Here is a 16,261-nt window from a genome sequence, read left to right as displayed (position 1 = left end):
GCTTGGGAGCACTACCGCTCCATGCATGTAGCTACCACACAACGAATAGTGGGTGTAGACCCGAAAGGTTTTGGCATATACAAGAGTTACAAGGAAAACATGGTGTAACTGTCAAGATTAGATCAGAGGTGAGAAGGCAAATACCTTGGATACAGAACTATTTCATTTGTGTAGTCATGTACATTATCAATAAATACGTCATGTATCGACTTGCACAAATATTTCTTCTCATTTATGACTACTAGTTACTCATTTGGATAGTGAAGGTCTGCAATACCCCAGTAGAGTTCCTTAGGGTTGTATCTTTACCAGCGACCAACCATGCAGACCCCAAGGTCACAATACAAGACCATAGACACCACGAGTGAGAGAAAAAGAAATAAGCAGCATAACATCCGCAAGGTCAAGTGTGTGGGTATCTACCTTTTGCAAGACCCTCTTCATCTTTCCTTTTTTGGTGGGCGTTCCATTCATCGTCACGAAATAATAATAAAACAAAAAAGCGGAATACAGACGCACGCGCGCAGGTGGGGTTTCTGTGTCCGCCATGAAGCTTTGAAAGTTTTTTTGTGTTCCCTTTTTTTTCATCAAGTACTTAAAAAAACATATTTCTTTAAGCCCGCGACATAACACCCCAGACACGGATGATGTTGTCGGTGTAGCCAGCGAACAGGGTCTGGCCGTCAGCACTCCACGCCAGCGAGATGCACTCAGGCTCGCGGCTTCTCTTGCCAACGTTGGTGAACTCGGCCTTGAGCTCGTCAACCTTGGTCTTCTTCTCGAGGTCGAAGATGATGATGGAGGAGGCAGTGGCAGCGCACAGCCAGTAGCGGTTGGGCGAGAAGACCAGGGCGTGGATCTCGTCACCGGCGTTCAGCAGGTACAAGTGCTTGGACTCGTTCAGGTCCCACAGCATGGTGGTACCGTCCTTGCCACCGGAGGCGCACAGGGAACCATCGGGGGAGATGGTGACGGTGTTGATGTAGCCGTTGTGGCCGATGTGGTCGGTCTGCAGCTTGCAAGAAGACAGCTCCCAAACCTGAATCACTGAGTTAGCGGCGAGTTCATCTGGGTGAAATCAAGAATTTCCAACAGAATGAAACGAATGGTTGTTGAATCAGAAAATGGTGTATGTTGTTCTCATGGCCTTTGGGGCTCTGAAGTAGCAAATACGTAAAATAGACATCATGAACAACCAGTTCAATCGTTTCATAGATGTGTGGCAATTCTTTGGATTGAATGTGTAACGTACCTTGACGAGCTTGTCCCAGCCAGCGGAGACGATGACGGGGGTCTGGGGGTTGGGGCTGAAGCGGACGCAAGAAACCCACTCGCTGTGGCCCTTGTCGGTCAGGGTGTACTTGCAGTCACCCAGGGTGTTCCAGAGCTTGACAGTCTTGTCACGGGAACCCGAGACAATCTGGCGGTTGTCGGCAGAGAAAGAGACGGACAGAACATCGTTCTCGTGACCGACGAATGTCCGGGTGGTCTTACCGGTAGCCAGCTCCCACAGGCGCAGGGTCTTGTCCCAAGAAGAAGACAGGGCGTAGGCACCATCAGAGGAGATCACCTAGTCACAGTCAGAATTTTTGCTCTTGCTGCAATCATGTTTATAGTTGCCATGAGACCAGCTACCACTTGGGAGCCTCTCTTCTTCGAGACCTCGTCTGCCCAAATGGGGCCTACTAATTGACCTACCAAGGGTGATAGGTCATAGTGGGCTGTTAGCACAAAAAAAGTGCTGAATGTGTGGGTCCAAAAAGGAAGTGTTGGCAGACGAGGTTGAGAAGGAAGCTGCCAAATATAACCGGGTCGTCATGCTCTAACGGATGGATTATCCTCTGGGGTGGATTTCTCAACATACACAGTCGGAGACGATGTGAGAGTGGCCCTGGAGAGAGCGCTGGGGGCAACCGTACTGGGCCTCATCGCGGGTCAGGTTCCAGATGATCAGGGTCTTGTCGCGGGAGGCAGACAGGAGCATGTTGGGGCTGGAAGAGGGGGCATCATGTTAGTTTTGCAATCTTCCCAATTCGCTTGCGTCGTGGGCCTTGGTTCGGATGCGGGGTCCAGGAAGGGTATGGGTTCGATGTGTGAAAGTGAGATTAATCGTACTTCTCCATGGAGGTAGCCAGGGAGGTGACCCAGCCATTCTGTGAGAAAAAAAAAACATGTCAGTTGGATTGCCCCATGTGGAAATTCAAATCTCGCTCTCCTCCAACCCATCGGCCTCTCGGTCACGCGACAGCTTCTCAGACAGTCCAAGCATAATTTCCCAGGCCATCTGATGCTCTATCGGCAGCCGAGACCGTATATTCCAACGTTTTAACGATTGACGAGATCGCAAGAAAACGATTGTGCGGTTGAGGATTTCGACATTGCGACGGAGGGGAAGGGCGTTAACGTACGTGGCCCTCGAGGGTGCCCTTAAGGATCAGCTGCTCAGCCATTGTCGAGGTTTGGATATGACGACAAAAACGAAAAAAAAAAAAAAGGAGTGGGAAGAGACGAGTCTAGAGGCTTTCTCTTCAGATCAAGAGAAGGGAAATTTGAGGGTAGGAGATAGATTTTGGGATCAATTGGTTTCTCGCCCAGTAGAATTGGCTGGGCCCACTATGCCCTGCAGGGAAGCAAAATTTCGGGATTGGATGAATTTTTGTGTGGGCAAAAATTCACAAGCGTTAGGGCCACACACATGAAAATGTGGAGAAAAACCTGACAGTTGTCGCCAGCTGTGATTTTGAGAGTGTCGTATTTGGTTCTGACGGGACCATTAGGAACGTGCTTGTGTCACCATCCGCTGGTAGAGGGATGAACTCAGCATTATTAATTGTCCCAAAGTGAGACTGATATACACCTTTGGCTTTCTTGAAGTGCAATATTTCCCAACTTATTGGCCGTTGATTTGAGTTGCAGGTTCACGGACTATTTACCGAGGGTTCTGGCGAGATAGACTCAGTAGAAGTACATAATATTGATTATTGTAAATGCCGTCTCCCGAGAGACATGACCCCCGATAGTATAAGTTATGTAGAACAAAGCATAAAGACATGGAATAAAACAGACGGCCTGTCAAAGGGATTCAAAATAAGGATGAGAACAAGATAATAAAAGGACAAAGCAAATGAAAGAAAAAAAAATCGCGCGCAATGATGATATCCTACCCATCCCATCCAGTCTAATGCTTGGAAGAAGAGCACAAGAGTCGAGCAATAAAACAAAGGAAATGAAAGACACAAGGTGAATGTCACATTACAGAAGCCACTGTACTTTGCTCTACAAAGCCTGCTCCTCTTCACCAGGGGACTTGAGGTTTGCAAGGAAGTCGCGCGTCAGCTCAAAGCTGAGCCAGTTTGAGGCCATGCTGGGGGCAACCTTGAGCAGGTTGGGGAGAATTCCCTTGTATAAGCCCTTGATGCCTTCCTGCAGAACAATAACACGGATAGCATCGAATATACCCTTGTACTGGTAGCCCATTCCGGACATGGTGTTGATCTGAAATCGTCGGCGGAGAACATCGAAGGGGTAGGTGCAAGTCTGAGCAACGGCTCCGGAAAAGGCCCCCGCGACGAGCTTGCGAATAGCACTAGGATGTTGCTCACCCTCTGGAGTGAGCTGTGTCCGGGCCCATTCATAGGTCATGAAGTTGAGACCGACCTATAGAGATTGAAACAGAGAAGAAGAGTGGATGTGGTTAGTGGTCTGAGGGTTGAAAGATGGAACTAATACGCCCGTGGCAGACTTACGTAGGGGGCGACACCGGCGACGGTGGGGAGGATACCACGGTACAGAGCGCGGACACCACCCTCGGTGCGATATATCTTGTTCATGACACTCCACATGCCCGGGGGCTGCTCGGGACGAGCGCCGAGCTCTGCAAAGGATGCGGTCTGAATAGACAAGCGCGTTCGCACAATGTCAAGTGGGTATGTGAAGATGACTGACGTCACACCAGCAATACCACCACATGCTAGTCTCATCAAGGGCGACAAGTCTGCGCCGGGGGTCGCTTCGAAGAAGTAGCGCTTGTAAAGATTGTAGCTGCCAAACTGCACGGCAGAGTAGGGCACGATTCGGATGCAGTTTGTGCCGTTGCCGCGCATGAAGCCACGCCAGCCCTCCTCACGCCACATCTTGGCCAGGCCGCCGCCGATGGAGACTTTGTAGGCATCGTGGCCCACGTGCTGCACCTGATAGAGGATCTTGAGGCGTTCGAGTGGAGAGACGACGGTTCGCGAGACGGCGCCAGCAACACCGCCGGCGCAGAACGACGCGACAAACGGCTGCGATAGGAACTCGCGCGTCTTTGCAAAGGTTTGCGTGGAAGACTCGGCTTGTTTCTAGAGAGCGGACGGGGGAAGAAGAGGAGACGGTCAGTTGCCAAGCTTGATAGAGCACATGGTGGCTTTGTATGTGCAGCCAGCGCCAGAAGCACCAACCAGTGCGGTGGCCAGCATGTTGGCAGTTTGAGTGGTCTCAGGGGCAGCCGGGCAAAAGGACAAGGTTCAGCGAGGACTCACCAGTGCCATGTTTGCTGCAACGTGAAGCGAAGGGCGGGTTAGAATAAAGGAACAAGACTGTAATGTAAACACCAGTCCAGTGCAATCGCCAGTGGCCAAGGGAAAACGAGCAACGCAGGTATCGAGTAGTAGTAGCGGTATACAACAAGGAAATCGAAGCTTTCCAAGACCCCAGACAAAGCCGGTAACGAGCTGCAATGTGGGGAGCCAAACCCCGTGGACGTGGGTTCTAGGCTTTATTCGGGACAATTAATCGATGATGCGCGTGCCGGGATCATCTGCATTCAATGCATGGAAGACTTTGGAGATGGATGTGGACGGTCGGTTGGTGTATTAGCCGCGGCAAAAACTCTTGTTGAGCGGACGAAAAAGGAAGAAAGACAGTGAAATGTTGAGAAGCAACGATTGTGGGAGGGCCAGTTCTAAGCCTGGAGAGTAGAAGGCGAAGCCGATGTGAAGTAGTTAGTGAAGCAGAGAAAAAGGAAAAAGCACAGAAGGACAGACACCCAGATTAATATGAAGCCAGCCAGCGACGGAACAGTTTTGTGCTGTACTGTGCCAACTACAGTATCGGCTTAGGCTAGTCTTGGCCTGGAGAGCCGGTCCCACAGGGTCCTACTTTTAGCCTTTAGCACATCCACCGCTAGTTCTAGGCGGCCATTTCTGGCTCTGCGACATGTACCAAGTGACTTACATACAATGGACCAAAGGAACATCTGGCGATCGCAGGGAACACCCAGCGTTATCCCCAACTCAAAAATACAACTATCTCTACATGCGACCCCAAACTATGAGACAGCGACGCCCTGGAAACCTGGAAATGGGGTTCTTGGAAACGAGCGAGTGTTCGGTGACCAGGACTCAGGGCTCCTCTTGTCTCTCAGCGAGGTGAGGCTCGGCCTAGTCCGGTTGCGATCGGATGACCCAAGAACAGTGTGTAGTTAGACCCACACTGTCACAAATTAGCGTGCGACAGGAGGCAAAACACAGTGTGGGCTATGCATGCAGAACATTGAAGGCAAATCTAGATGCAGCGCTGCATCTGATAAACTTTGGGCGAACGAATAAGTAGTTAACCAACTATAGCTAGAACGCGGAATTGTTCAAGACCACATTACACATCACCCCGCGATCTCGCCACGTCATGCTGACTTTTCAGAACGATATGGCGAGCATGATGCCAAGAAAAAAAATAACGAGAACATAGAATCCAGGCGGACTCAAAAGCCCAGAAGCATACAGGGGAAGGAAAACATGCCAACCCTTCAAAACAGGGCCTCAACTCCAAAAGAAACAGACAATCAAGGCGAGCAGAGCAAATAAACGCCTATAGAAAGATGCCAGTGGGAGCCAGATGCTAACAGATCCATCTGCGCTCCCACGGCGGCCACAAGTAGCACTTGGTTCGTCACATTGCTGCAACGGCCCGCTTACTCGGCAACATCCAGGTCATCGTGGGTCGGAGGGGGGCTTTCAACAGTGGCTAGATTGGAGCAGAGAATTGAAGTTAGTACCCAGTAGCATAGCACATCTCCACATAACCCACTACTCGAGTTCAGGGGCTGATTACTTACGCTTGTGGTCTTCGCTAGCAGGCTCACGGCGGTCACGGTCTTCACGATCCTCCTTGGTTTCGCGTTCATCGGACGAGCTAATGTAAAGTTAGTTTTGCGGTTCAAGAACTCTAGTGTGTTGGACTATGCTTACCGCCGATCAGGGCTGCGAGAACGGTCACGGTCGCGACGATCCCGCTCGTCGTAGCGATCGCTTCTGTCGCGGCGATCGTCCTTGCGGGGCGAAAGATCACGGCCGCTGCTACGGCGAGGAGAGGGGGAACGACCACGGCGAGGAGAACGACGGCGGTCGCGGTCGCGGCCAGAATCGAAGCGCCACGACGCCGAAGGAGGCGTACGGGCCCACTAATGGAACAGTTAGTATACATCTAGAATACAAGCCAAGAATGAAATTCATTGCGCTCAACTAACCTCGATTTTGAGAATGTCGTCACGACCGATGCGCTTGTTGTGCATCTCATGGTAGGCGTCGTCGGCATCACGGCGATCCTCGTACTCAACAAATGCAAAACTAAAGCCAGTCTGTTAGAACGACGGTGCCTCTAAGTATAATTCAATGGGTTTGTAACTTACAGTCTGCTGCTGGCAGAGCGAGGAGCGGGAATGTCGCAACGGACCAGGCGACCGTAGCTGTAGGTACTGTTAGCATTGATTCCAACACAGGATGAAACCTATTTTCATAAGCTCTTCAAAGCACGTATACATCGTCCAGCTATGGTGTTTGTTCTCATCCAACACACGTGAAGTTTTCTTTTCCTCTTGCCTGTACATGTATTTCACTCAACCATATGCCTTTGGCAGCTGCGCCCACACAAGACACCGTTCAAATGCAAGCCAATACCTCACTAGATTGCCATAACAACGTCTTGTTGTTCGAGGTGGAACTCAATAGACATGCGACGATGAGGACACCGGACTTCGGGCATACGTTAACGGCTCGGGAAGGTGGCAATAAAACGACGGCGGCGAGCGAATGCAAGGTGATGCGCAAACGAGTAGACGGGACGAGGACAGAGGACGGCGGCGGCGATGAGGACGAAAAATAAACGCGACGGGGGAATGGGAACTGGGAGGTGCGAGGGAATTGGCGACGCGCTGGTCGGGGTGCCAGTCGGTGCTGGGCGGTGAGTGGGTGGGATCGCGCGGTTCGGGTTGAGCATCGGATATCGGGGCTCATCAGCGCGGAGTGCGCTCTCGGTGGGAGGAGGGTAGGAGGGTCGACTTGGAAAGGCGATATCGAAGTCATCTTCACGGGGCTGAAGATGTCGATGTTGCGAGGACGTACCGTTCGAATTCGTAGGCCAGGTCGCGTGCACGGGTGCCGTGACTGAAGCCAGTCACGTAGAGCGTTGTGCTGCCACCACGAGACATGATGATTAAGCCGGTAAAGTCAGATTAAGAAGATAAAGCAAGGAAGAATGCAAAGCGTCCTTGATGATGTCGATTGACAGGAACCAATACAACCAAAGGTTAAACAAGGAAGAAGTTTCCGAGGCGAGGCTGAGGTGACCAGGAGTCAGAAAACAGACGCGAAAGCGGTCGGAAGGAGGAGGGAAGGAATAAGCTGGAGACTCGCGACCCACTGAAATGTGGAGATCTCTCACGTGAGAGAGGCTAGTACAGCTGGTGTCAGCTGCCATGGGCTTGGCACATCAAGCCCAAAAGAAAAGCGGGTTGTTGCGGCTAGCTATAAGTTGATTAAAGGACGTCGGCAGATGACATCATCTACACCAGGGGCGATTACACATGCAATTCGTCTTGCTTATTTACGTCTTTGTTTGCACTCTGTGGTGGTGGCCGTACTTTGAACTTTTCCTTGGAGGCGAGATTGAACGATCGCTGTGATCTTGAACTTACACGAGGTACCATTGTATACTAACCCTAATAGACTAGGACTTCTAGAAAGAACGACAACATTCTGTGAGGACTGTAGCATTCAAGACTGTTGAAACCAGAGCATCCATCTAAATGCACGGGAAGACCGGAATCACCACGCTCAGCATGATGCGAGATACAAAATGATTCACAAGGCCAAGTCGGATGACGTCACACGCAGAAGAACCTTTTCAAACGTCGATAGACGCGGCTTCTCGGGTCGGGCCATACAAAGGCCGATGAAACATGGAGCACGCTTGTCATGAGACTACCGGTCGGGTTGACCTTCATCCCGAGCTGTGAGAAAAGAGTGCTTTATTCAATACCGTGGGGAGAGCCGTCGGGCCGATGGAGTAATCCATAAGAAAAGCACATGGATTTGTCTGCAACAGAGCGACAGGGCCCGAGAGGGCACAAGCGGTTGTGCCGGAGGTTGCACTTTCTTTACCAGCGCTTTTGGCTCCCGTGATTACGCATGGAAATGCGCTGATCACAGGCGAGTGCCACATGCCATGCGATAAGGCGATAGTTAATTATATACAGAGGCCATGGATGTAGGTCTATTCTGCATTAGTTAGCTGCGGAAACCCGGGGATGGTTCCAAGGAGGCGATTGTCGCTTTGGCGCACCTGTGTTTGTTTGTACTTGTGTAATCCTGAGCATCCGTAGTTGCTGCATTTGGCCATGTCTCAGTGTTGGCTGGGTTGCTTATTTATACCGGCGTAAAAGTACTTACACGCACCTTGTGCGATTCTCTTTGCGCTTGATCTGCATCTAGTTATTCCCATCTTTGATATAACGACTTACACTCGCACTTGCCCAAGAGTTTCGACCATCTTCTTTCTGTGTTTACTCTTACCAAGCTGCTCTTTCCTTGCTGGCTTGACTACTTACACCGTTCTTCCTTTGACCTTTGGCTGTCTATATTGCTCCCCCTTTTCCCGTTTCCATTGAATTCCGTACCGTATACTTATCAGCAAACGGGCTGTTATCTCCCATTTATATTGTAGATGCCAGACGCAATGGAGGCAACTGCTACACCCAACACACCGCCCACTACCCCACCACAGAGAAAGTCAAGAAGAGTGTTTGATGATCCATCTCCGCCTCGATCTTTTTCTTCTCAGCAGACTCCGCCCTTCAGTCATGACAGCACCTCCAAAATGACCCAGACAGTTGATTCACTAACGGACAACTCCACACTACGGCTGCGCAAACCGAACACACCCGCCGAATCTCTGATTCTTAGTGACGCGATCGGCGTTTCAGTAACGGACAACACCGGTAACACTAAATCCCTTTCGCACGACGAGAAGCGTCTCCTTCTTCAGTCATCCGAGCTTCGAAACGTCATCGTGAACTCCATCAAACACTGCGATGATTCCAAGAAGGGACGCAAACAGCGTAAATTCCGGGACCTCATCTTCACCCAGCAGTTCAGTGCCTTTGATGGTCAGAACGACTCAGCAGCCAATAGTCCCTTTTTGGGGTTCTTCAACTTATTTTGGATGAGCGTATTCATGTACATGCTCAAGCTCGTCGTGCTCAACATCTCCGTCCATGGTAACCCTCTTGGAACTCATGAAATATTTTCCACCATGGTGTCGCGCGATCTGGCTTATCTTGGCCTAGCAGATGGCGTCATGTGTGCTCTGACGACCGTTTCTTTTGCCATACAAAACCTCATGCTTGCTGGCACATTCAACTGGGATCGGTCGGGTTGGCTGCTCCAACACCTCTGGCAGTTCATTTTTATTGTCAGTGTCATTGGGCTAACGTTGTATCGTGAGTGGCCATGGACACACACTGTCTTCTTCGTGCTACATGGCTTAACTATGATTATGAAACAACATTCTTATAGCTTCTACAATGGCTATCTTTCTACAATCTACCACGAACGGGAATCATTGATGAAGAAACTCAAGGAGCTAGAGGCTATAGTCCCAAGTCATAAAGTCTCATCCACTGCTCCTGCTGCAACAGACATTGACACCACTCATCTCAACGAAACCCCGCGCCCGCCGCCCACCGATAATCTGGATTGGAACACTCGCCGTGAACAAAATCCACACGATCAAGATCTCCAAGCTATTGCTGCTGCTATTGACTCTGGAGAACCGCTAGACTTGGCACAAATTAGCACTTACAAGCGAATTATAGAATGGGAGATTGATTCACTCACCGAGGAACTCAAAGGCCGTGCTACTGTACCGGAAAGAATGTACCCAAACAACTTGACCATCACGAACGCCTTGGAGTGGGTAGTGTTGCCAACTCTTGTATACGAGCTAGAATATCCTCGGTCCAAGAAAATCAACTGGCGCTATGTGGTAGTCAAAGTGACGGCTGTCTTTGGAATCATCTTTGTCATGATACTCATCTCGCAGCATTTTATTTGTAAGTTCCATCGCCTAGGCTTACCCACTCCTTGAAATGGAATAGCTGACAGCCCCTTTATCTTAGATCCTGTCTTCAGCGAAGCTGCTGCCATGAAAGCCGCCAATGTTCCGGTCATAGAGCGCTTTAAGGCCTGGCCAGCGATGCTGGGTGATTTGATGTTTCCATTTGTTATGGAGTACCTGTTGACGTGGTACCTGATTTGGGAGACGATACTGAATGTGCTAGCCGAGCTGACATACTTTGCTGATCGGAGCTTCTACGACGCCTGGTGGAACAGTGTATCGTGGGACCAGTTTGCTCGCGACTGGAACCGCCCTGTACACAACTTTCTACTGCGTCATGTGTACCATTCATCACAGGCCAGTATGAACATTGATCGTTATACGGCTGCCATTATTACATTTTTCCTTTCAGCTTGTGTTCACGAGTTGGTCATGTGGTGTTTGTTCAAAAAACTACGTGGATATTTGCTTATTATGCAAATGTGCCAGATTCCGGTGAGTTTCGAGAGATTTATACTGATGTAGATGCACTATGCTAACCAAGTTGTTCCTAATCATCACAGCTTGTTTCCCTTACCCGTTCGCGTTTTCTCAAGGGCCGCAAGACGCTGGGCAATTTGATCTTTTGGCTGGGGATTTTTACGGGCCCGAGTCTGCTAGGTAGTCTTTACATTATCCTATGAGGGCGAGGTGATATAGTCGGCGACGCAAATTTGTAGGTTTAGAAACCTGTATACCCTATGGAATATTCTTATATGTAATGAAGAACAAGAAGTAAGAAATATTTTGGTAGCCAGAAAAAAGTAAACAGAGACATATTCTTCGTTGAACGAAGAAAAGAAAAACCTAGAGCTCTTAATTGAAGAATTGTGAGAGGAGGTAGAAAAGGAAACCCCTTGGAAAGAAGAAGGGTAAAAAAGAGAAGAAGTTGGGCCGTGAAGTCATTGATCAAAGCAAAAACATTTATCCAAAAAGGGCATTTGTGCGGAAACAAAAATAAAAGCGCACAGCAACCAACGGGCTTCACGGCAGCACACCCTAAGCAATCCAAAGAGAGAGGGAGAGAGATGGAGAGAAACAACAGGCAATGTACTCAATGTACACGCCGATTTACATTTTCTCGTGAGTCGCCATCAAAGAGCCTGCGAGAAGTGTGTACATGTTAGTAAAAATAAAACGGAGACTAGAAAGCATACATCTGGAGAGCAGAGAGAGGGGACAATGAAAAGAAGAAGAAGAAAAAAAAGGGACTTACCAATAAAAGTCGTCACCAGACGACTGCGGACCTGGCAGATATCCTCGGGCACCAACCAAATGGTAGCGCCCATCTTGCGGGCAATAGAAATGCTCAGCTTGGCGTTGAGATAGGCGTCGTCGTCGGTGCGGCCGGGGGTAACGAGGTCGTAGTCGACGTAGCTGCTCTTCATGCCGTTGAGCACGTCGAGCAAGAAGACGCCCGAGCTGAGGGCCGGGTCCTTAAAGGAGCGGATGGACGAGGTCTTGCCGCCCTTGCGGCTCATGTCGTTGGCCCAGCGCACCATTTCGGTGTCGGTGATCTCGCGCTTGCCCAGGCGTCGCGCCAGATCCGACAGGGTCACGGTGATGTTGCGGCGCATTAGCTGCCACACCAGACCGAGCGTCAGCGTGCGTTGGCCGTCGGTGATGTCGGCGCCCTGGATGCCGACGAGCGAGAAGCCGGCTTGCTTGCCGAGCTCGATAGCGTAGTTGGTGTTCTCGACGGCCTTGAAGCGCATCATCTCACCGCCATGGGCGGGGGCCTTGTTAACATGACGCCAGTTGATTTGACCAGGGATGATCTTTTCGTAAGCCTGGAGGAGAATGCTACCGTCGCGCAGGTCATCAAAGAATGACTGCACGGCAGGCTGAACATCCAGAGAGTTGAGCCACAGGGTGAAGACACGGGCTTCACGCTCACCTTCGGCGTCAAAGTCTTCAACTTCCAGCTTCTCCTCTTCAGTAATGGGGTCCAGGCAGGGGTGGGTGTTGAACAGGTTGGCGACGAAGGCCAAATTTAGCTTGGGATTACCGGCAACGAGAGACTTGGGAGTCAGGAACTTGCGGCAGCCCAAGCGATCAGCGTTCTGGAGGACCTGCTCGGCACGCTGCAGAGTGTCGCGGGTCTGGAGAGGACTGCGGTCGCAGCCATAGTCTGCACCAATCTGAGCCAGAAGAACAGTATAGTTCTCACCATCCTTGACATCAGTAGAGAAGTTGGTAACCCTAAGAACAAAATCAGATGTGTTAGCAGAATGTTTAACAGGAAGAATACGGCATTGCAGGAACCTACTTTCTTTGCCAACCAGCAGCCTTGAGCTGGTAGTTGAACCATCTCAGCAGAATCTGCTCGGGAGACAGGCGCAGAAACTGCTCCAGAGTTTCATCATCTTCCAGCAGACGGTACAGTTCAGGGTGCAGCTTGATGTCGATCTTGCCTAGCAGACCACGACGGATGATCTGCCAAATGAGACCCAGAATCAGATGCTCGCGCACCTCCATGATGTCACCACTGCCAATGTTGACAACGGAGCAGCCGATACCCTTGGCAGATTCGATAACAATGTTGTTGTTTTCGGTCATGTGGAAGGCGTTGAGGGTCTTGATCTTTCGGCCGGGAATGTTCAAAACACGCTCATCAATGGTGTCGGGCACGGAGTCGTTGATGAGTTTGGCGAGGACCAAGCCGTCCTTGCACAGGTCAAACATCTCAAAAGTGTCAGTAGGAAAAGGCAACAGATGGCCAATTTCGGCATCACCGGCTAAAACGGCGTTGATGTGGCGAGTGAATTCAGTACGCTCATCTTCGTTGATAGTGTGAGTTGTGTTGGTATTGGAGCCTTGGACGAGAATCTTTCCGCTTCCGCTAGGACGCGACCGGTGGCCGATTTTGCTGCCAGTCAATTGAGCGACGATTCCGGTGGTGATGGGAGACGTGGGAGCTGGGTTGTTGCCAGTGTGCATACGCTTTTGGGCAGGCGAAGACTCGCGCAGTTTGGCGATCAGCTGTTAATGTGAGTTAGTTGGACAATCCACTAGTAAATGCCAATGGCTGTTTCTATGAGCGGGGATATAGAGGCGCGTGGAAAGTTGATCCAGGTGGTGATAGGGGAACAAGAACAAGTGCAAGAAAGGCTACTTACACCAACATAGTCTTCCAGTTCTACTCTCCGCGATGAATCCAAGTCAACCTCCTTCAATGCCTGGCGCACAACATCGTAGGGTTGTCTCTCGCTGTTCTGGGTAGCCTTGATGGCAGTAGATTCGTCAATGTAGCCCTTGTCGTCGACATCAAGCTTACGAAAGGCGTCGCTGAGAGAAAAGATCTCGGGCTGCTGGAATTGGGGGTATTTCCTAAGTAGCGCAGAGAGCTTAGTTAGAATGAGAAAGAGGGGCAATTTTGGGACCAAGTTTGCGATCGCAAGGTAATGAGAGGAGAAGAAAAGAACAAGGAGAAAATATCGGCCTTACTTTTGAAGTCTGATGACGTTCATGGTGGCGGTTGATTTCTAGATGGTTGCAGGACAGGAGAGAGGAGAAGAGAAGAAGAAGGCAAGATGCTGTCACACGGTGGGACAGCAACAAGTAGAAAGACCGGCTTTGATGGAATGGGCGAGTCTGAGTCGGGGTCTTGGTCGGGGCTTGCGAGCGAGCTGAGGGCAAAGGGGAAATAAGGCTAACAAGGGGTAGCTTTGTTCTGCGCAAGGTTTTGGCTGGGCTGTTAGCTGTCGAACTCTATAATCCTCGTGCTTATTGTAGTGTTATTTTCTGGCGGCTACACCCTGGAAGGAAGGCAATGGAAGAGAGAAGAAAGCCACGAGGGGAAGAAAGGCGATGATGATGATGATGATGCTGGAGCCGCACAAAAAGGGGGGACTGAGGAGAATAAAAAGAACACGAGGTTGGCTGTATATTTGGCCACTAGGCGGGCTTCGGTGCCTGCGGAGACAATTCTCCACGACAGCGCCGCACAGCGCCAAAACGAAGCTTCGGCTTATGGGAGCTAGCTAAGCTGTTTCGAGGCTAAGCATGAGTCTGTCTGTACATACCTGTGGAATGTTGTAGGGCGAGAAAAAGATATCGAGGAGGATAGAAGAGAAGGAGTAAGATGCCGCAAAAGTCTTTCGAACGTGCGAGATGAAAGAGAAGAAGAAAAGTTTGCTTAGCTCAGCCGGCAAGTCAAACGAAAAAAAAGCCAGTCTCTTGTTGGTGATGTTGGGAAGGTGCGTGGTGCATTGATGTGCCGAGTTACATAACAGGGAAGTTGCCAATGCAAAAGCAAATACAACGGCGGGGGCGGGGCATTGGGTACATATGTATGTATGTAGTTAGTAGTTACTATTACTTGCGCAGATATAGAGCCCTAGACAACTTGAAGTTGGAGTTTCTCTTTCTCTCTCCTGTCCGTCATCGTATCACTAATCAACCCCTCTCTGTGCTGCCTGGCAGCGCCTTCCTCTTTCATTCGCTACCTACCACAAGTACTTAGCACAGCCTGCCTTACGTATGCACCTCCAAGTCGGGCCAGGCACCAGAATTGGGGCATTTGACCCTAGCAATCCATAAGCCTTTTAGTCTGGCTTAGGGTTCTTTGAGACTGTAGCACCGAGAAAAAAACAAGGAAAAAAAGATCGTCATGGGACTTGGCTAAGACATGTCGTCACTGCATGACGCATTGCAGCCATTCAAAACCCAAGTGGCTCGAGCTTCTGGGCGCTTTTGTCTTGCCTGAGCCTCTGCTTCTTCTTCAGTCTTGATGCCCTGAAATAGGCCTTGCCACTACGCCAATTCCGCACAGCGCCCAGCCCAAGGCCGCTCCGCTCCTCCACAAAAAACAAGTACAGGGGGAAAAGTGGGCATCAAATTCTCATTCGCCGCGATCACAGGTGCCACTTACACACAGCTAAGCCAACATCTAACAAAGCCAACAGTGGTCTATATACACGCTGTTATTGTCTCTCAGTTGTTCCTATAGAACCACCACAAAATGAGCCTGTGCAGAGTTTGCGACAACCCGCTGGTCATCGAGGTTGAAGCCGATGGAGATGACTTCCAGTCCGGCCCGGGCAGCTCGTCCTCATCCGCAGCCGCCGGCCCTGAGGAATCCGTGCCAGATGATCTGACGCTGTCCTGTGGCTGCCATTTCCACTGGTTTGTTATCCCTCCGCTCCTGCCACCCAATTGCATTCCAGACTAACCACTCAAGGGGCACAGGGAGTGTCTCTTTGAAAACGCCTCCACAATCGCGAGCAACGGCGCCCGGTGTCCGGTCTGTAGCACCCCGCTAGCCGACGCTGCACCCGCAGACATGGAGGCATTTATCCAGGCACCACCGCCTATGCTCTCAGTCTACCTCAACGAAGGCGGCCTAGACCCCTCGCTGGCGCTAGGCCCGCTACTAGCCGAAGAGGCCTTCTTCTCGGCACAGCCACTGGCACGCCAAGCCAAGGCCTTCCATCTGATGGCGGCCGAGGGCGACATTGCCGGGCTTCTGGACATGCTGCGCGACATGGCCGAGGAGATGGATCCCGTGCAGATTCGCGAGTTGCTGTGCTACCAGGACCCTTTGAACGGCCGCCGAAGCGCGCTCCATGTCGCTGTTCAGAACAGACAGGAAGATGTCAGCCGGCTACTGCTTTGGGTGGCATCGGCGCTTGGAAACGAATACTTCCCCGAGTTTTCTGTTAGTGTGGCGCGTGAGATGGGCCTGGGCAGACTAGAGGTGTCGACTCGGGAGCAAGACATCCGCTATCTCAGAGATTCCGAGGATAAAACTTCCGAGGATGTGGCTCGGGAAGCCGAGTTTGCTGCGCTGCTACAGCCGGGCACTTTGACACCACCTTGAATATCAAGCTGGTGGTGGATTGGGACTTGA

General features: G+C 50.8%; 6 protein-coding genes across 6 annotated transcripts; 2 read left to right on the top strand and 4 right to left on the bottom strand.

The window, feature by feature from the left end:
• Positions 1–613: 613 nt before the first annotated feature.
• Positions 614–2,450, bottom strand: BROUX77_004478 (uncharacterized protein; the record flags this gene model as incomplete). The annotated part of the gene is made up of 5 exons (XM_073749245.1): positions 614–1,039; positions 1,253–1,570; positions 1,865–1,991; positions 2,116–2,153; positions 2,409–2,450. 5 exons carry the CDS (start codon positions 2,448–2,450, stop codon positions 614–616), a joined length of 951 nt encoding a protein of 316 aa, XP_073604935.1.
• Positions 2,451–3,276: 826 nt separating this feature from the next.
• On the bottom strand, positions 3,277–4,529 carry BROUX77_004477 (uncharacterized protein; the record flags this gene model as incomplete). The annotated part of the gene is made up of 3 exons (XM_073749243.1): positions 3,277–3,657; positions 3,747–4,340; positions 4,521–4,529. The coding sequence occupies 3 exons, from the start codon at positions 4,527–4,529 to the stop codon at positions 3,277–3,279; spliced, it is 984 nt and encodes a 327-aa protein (XP_073604934.1).
• A 1,421-nt stretch (positions 4,530–5,950) lies between these two features.
• BROUX77_004476 (uncharacterized protein) lies at positions 5,951–7,465 on the bottom strand (the record flags this gene model as incomplete). The annotated part of the gene is made up of 6 exons (XM_073749242.1): positions 5,951–6,003; positions 6,095–6,171; positions 6,228–6,439; positions 6,506–6,605; positions 6,668–6,724; positions 7,380–7,465. The coding sequence occupies 6 exons, from the start codon at positions 7,463–7,465 to the stop codon at positions 5,951–5,953; spliced, it is 585 nt and encodes a 194-aa protein (XP_073604933.1).
• A 1,526-nt stretch (positions 7,466–8,991) lies between these two features.
• On the top strand, positions 8,992–11,054 carry BROUX77_004475 (uncharacterized protein; the record flags this gene model as incomplete). The annotated part of the gene is made up of 3 exons (XM_073749241.1): positions 8,992–10,366; positions 10,433–10,866; positions 10,935–11,054. 3 exons carry the CDS (start codon positions 8,992–8,994, stop codon positions 11,052–11,054), a joined length of 1,929 nt encoding a protein of 642 aa, XP_073604932.1.
• Positions 11,055–11,481: 427 nt separating this feature from the next.
• On the bottom strand, positions 11,482–13,880 carry BROUX77_004474 (uncharacterized protein; the record flags this gene model as incomplete). Its single annotated transcript, XM_073749240.1, has 5 exons — positions 11,482–11,513; positions 11,627–12,612; positions 12,680–13,392; positions 13,530–13,740; positions 13,858–13,880. 5 exons carry the CDS (start codon positions 13,878–13,880, stop codon positions 11,482–11,484), a joined length of 1,965 nt encoding a protein of 654 aa, XP_073604931.1.
• Positions 13,881–15,373: 1,493 nt separating this feature from the next.
• Positions 15,374–16,231, top strand: BROUX77_004473 (uncharacterized protein; the record flags this gene model as incomplete). Its single annotated transcript, XM_073749239.1, has 2 exons — positions 15,374–15,537; positions 15,601–16,231. The coding sequence occupies 2 exons, from the start codon at positions 15,374–15,376 to the stop codon at positions 16,229–16,231; spliced, it is 795 nt and encodes a 264-aa protein (XP_073604930.1).
• Positions 16,232–16,261: the final 30 nt, after the last annotated feature.

Source organism: Berkeleyomyces rouxiae (assembly GCF_048999995.1).
Source record: "Berkeleyomyces rouxiae strain 22BRR77 chromosome Unknown BrBRR77_ptg000004l, whole genome shotgun sequence".
NCBI lineage: Eukaryota > Fungi > Ascomycota > Sordariomycetes > Microascales > Ceratocystidaceae > Berkeleyomyces > Berkeleyomyces rouxiae.
The sequence above is the reverse complement of the archived record's forward strand: the minus strand, read 5'-3'. Positions and strand labels throughout refer to the sequence as shown.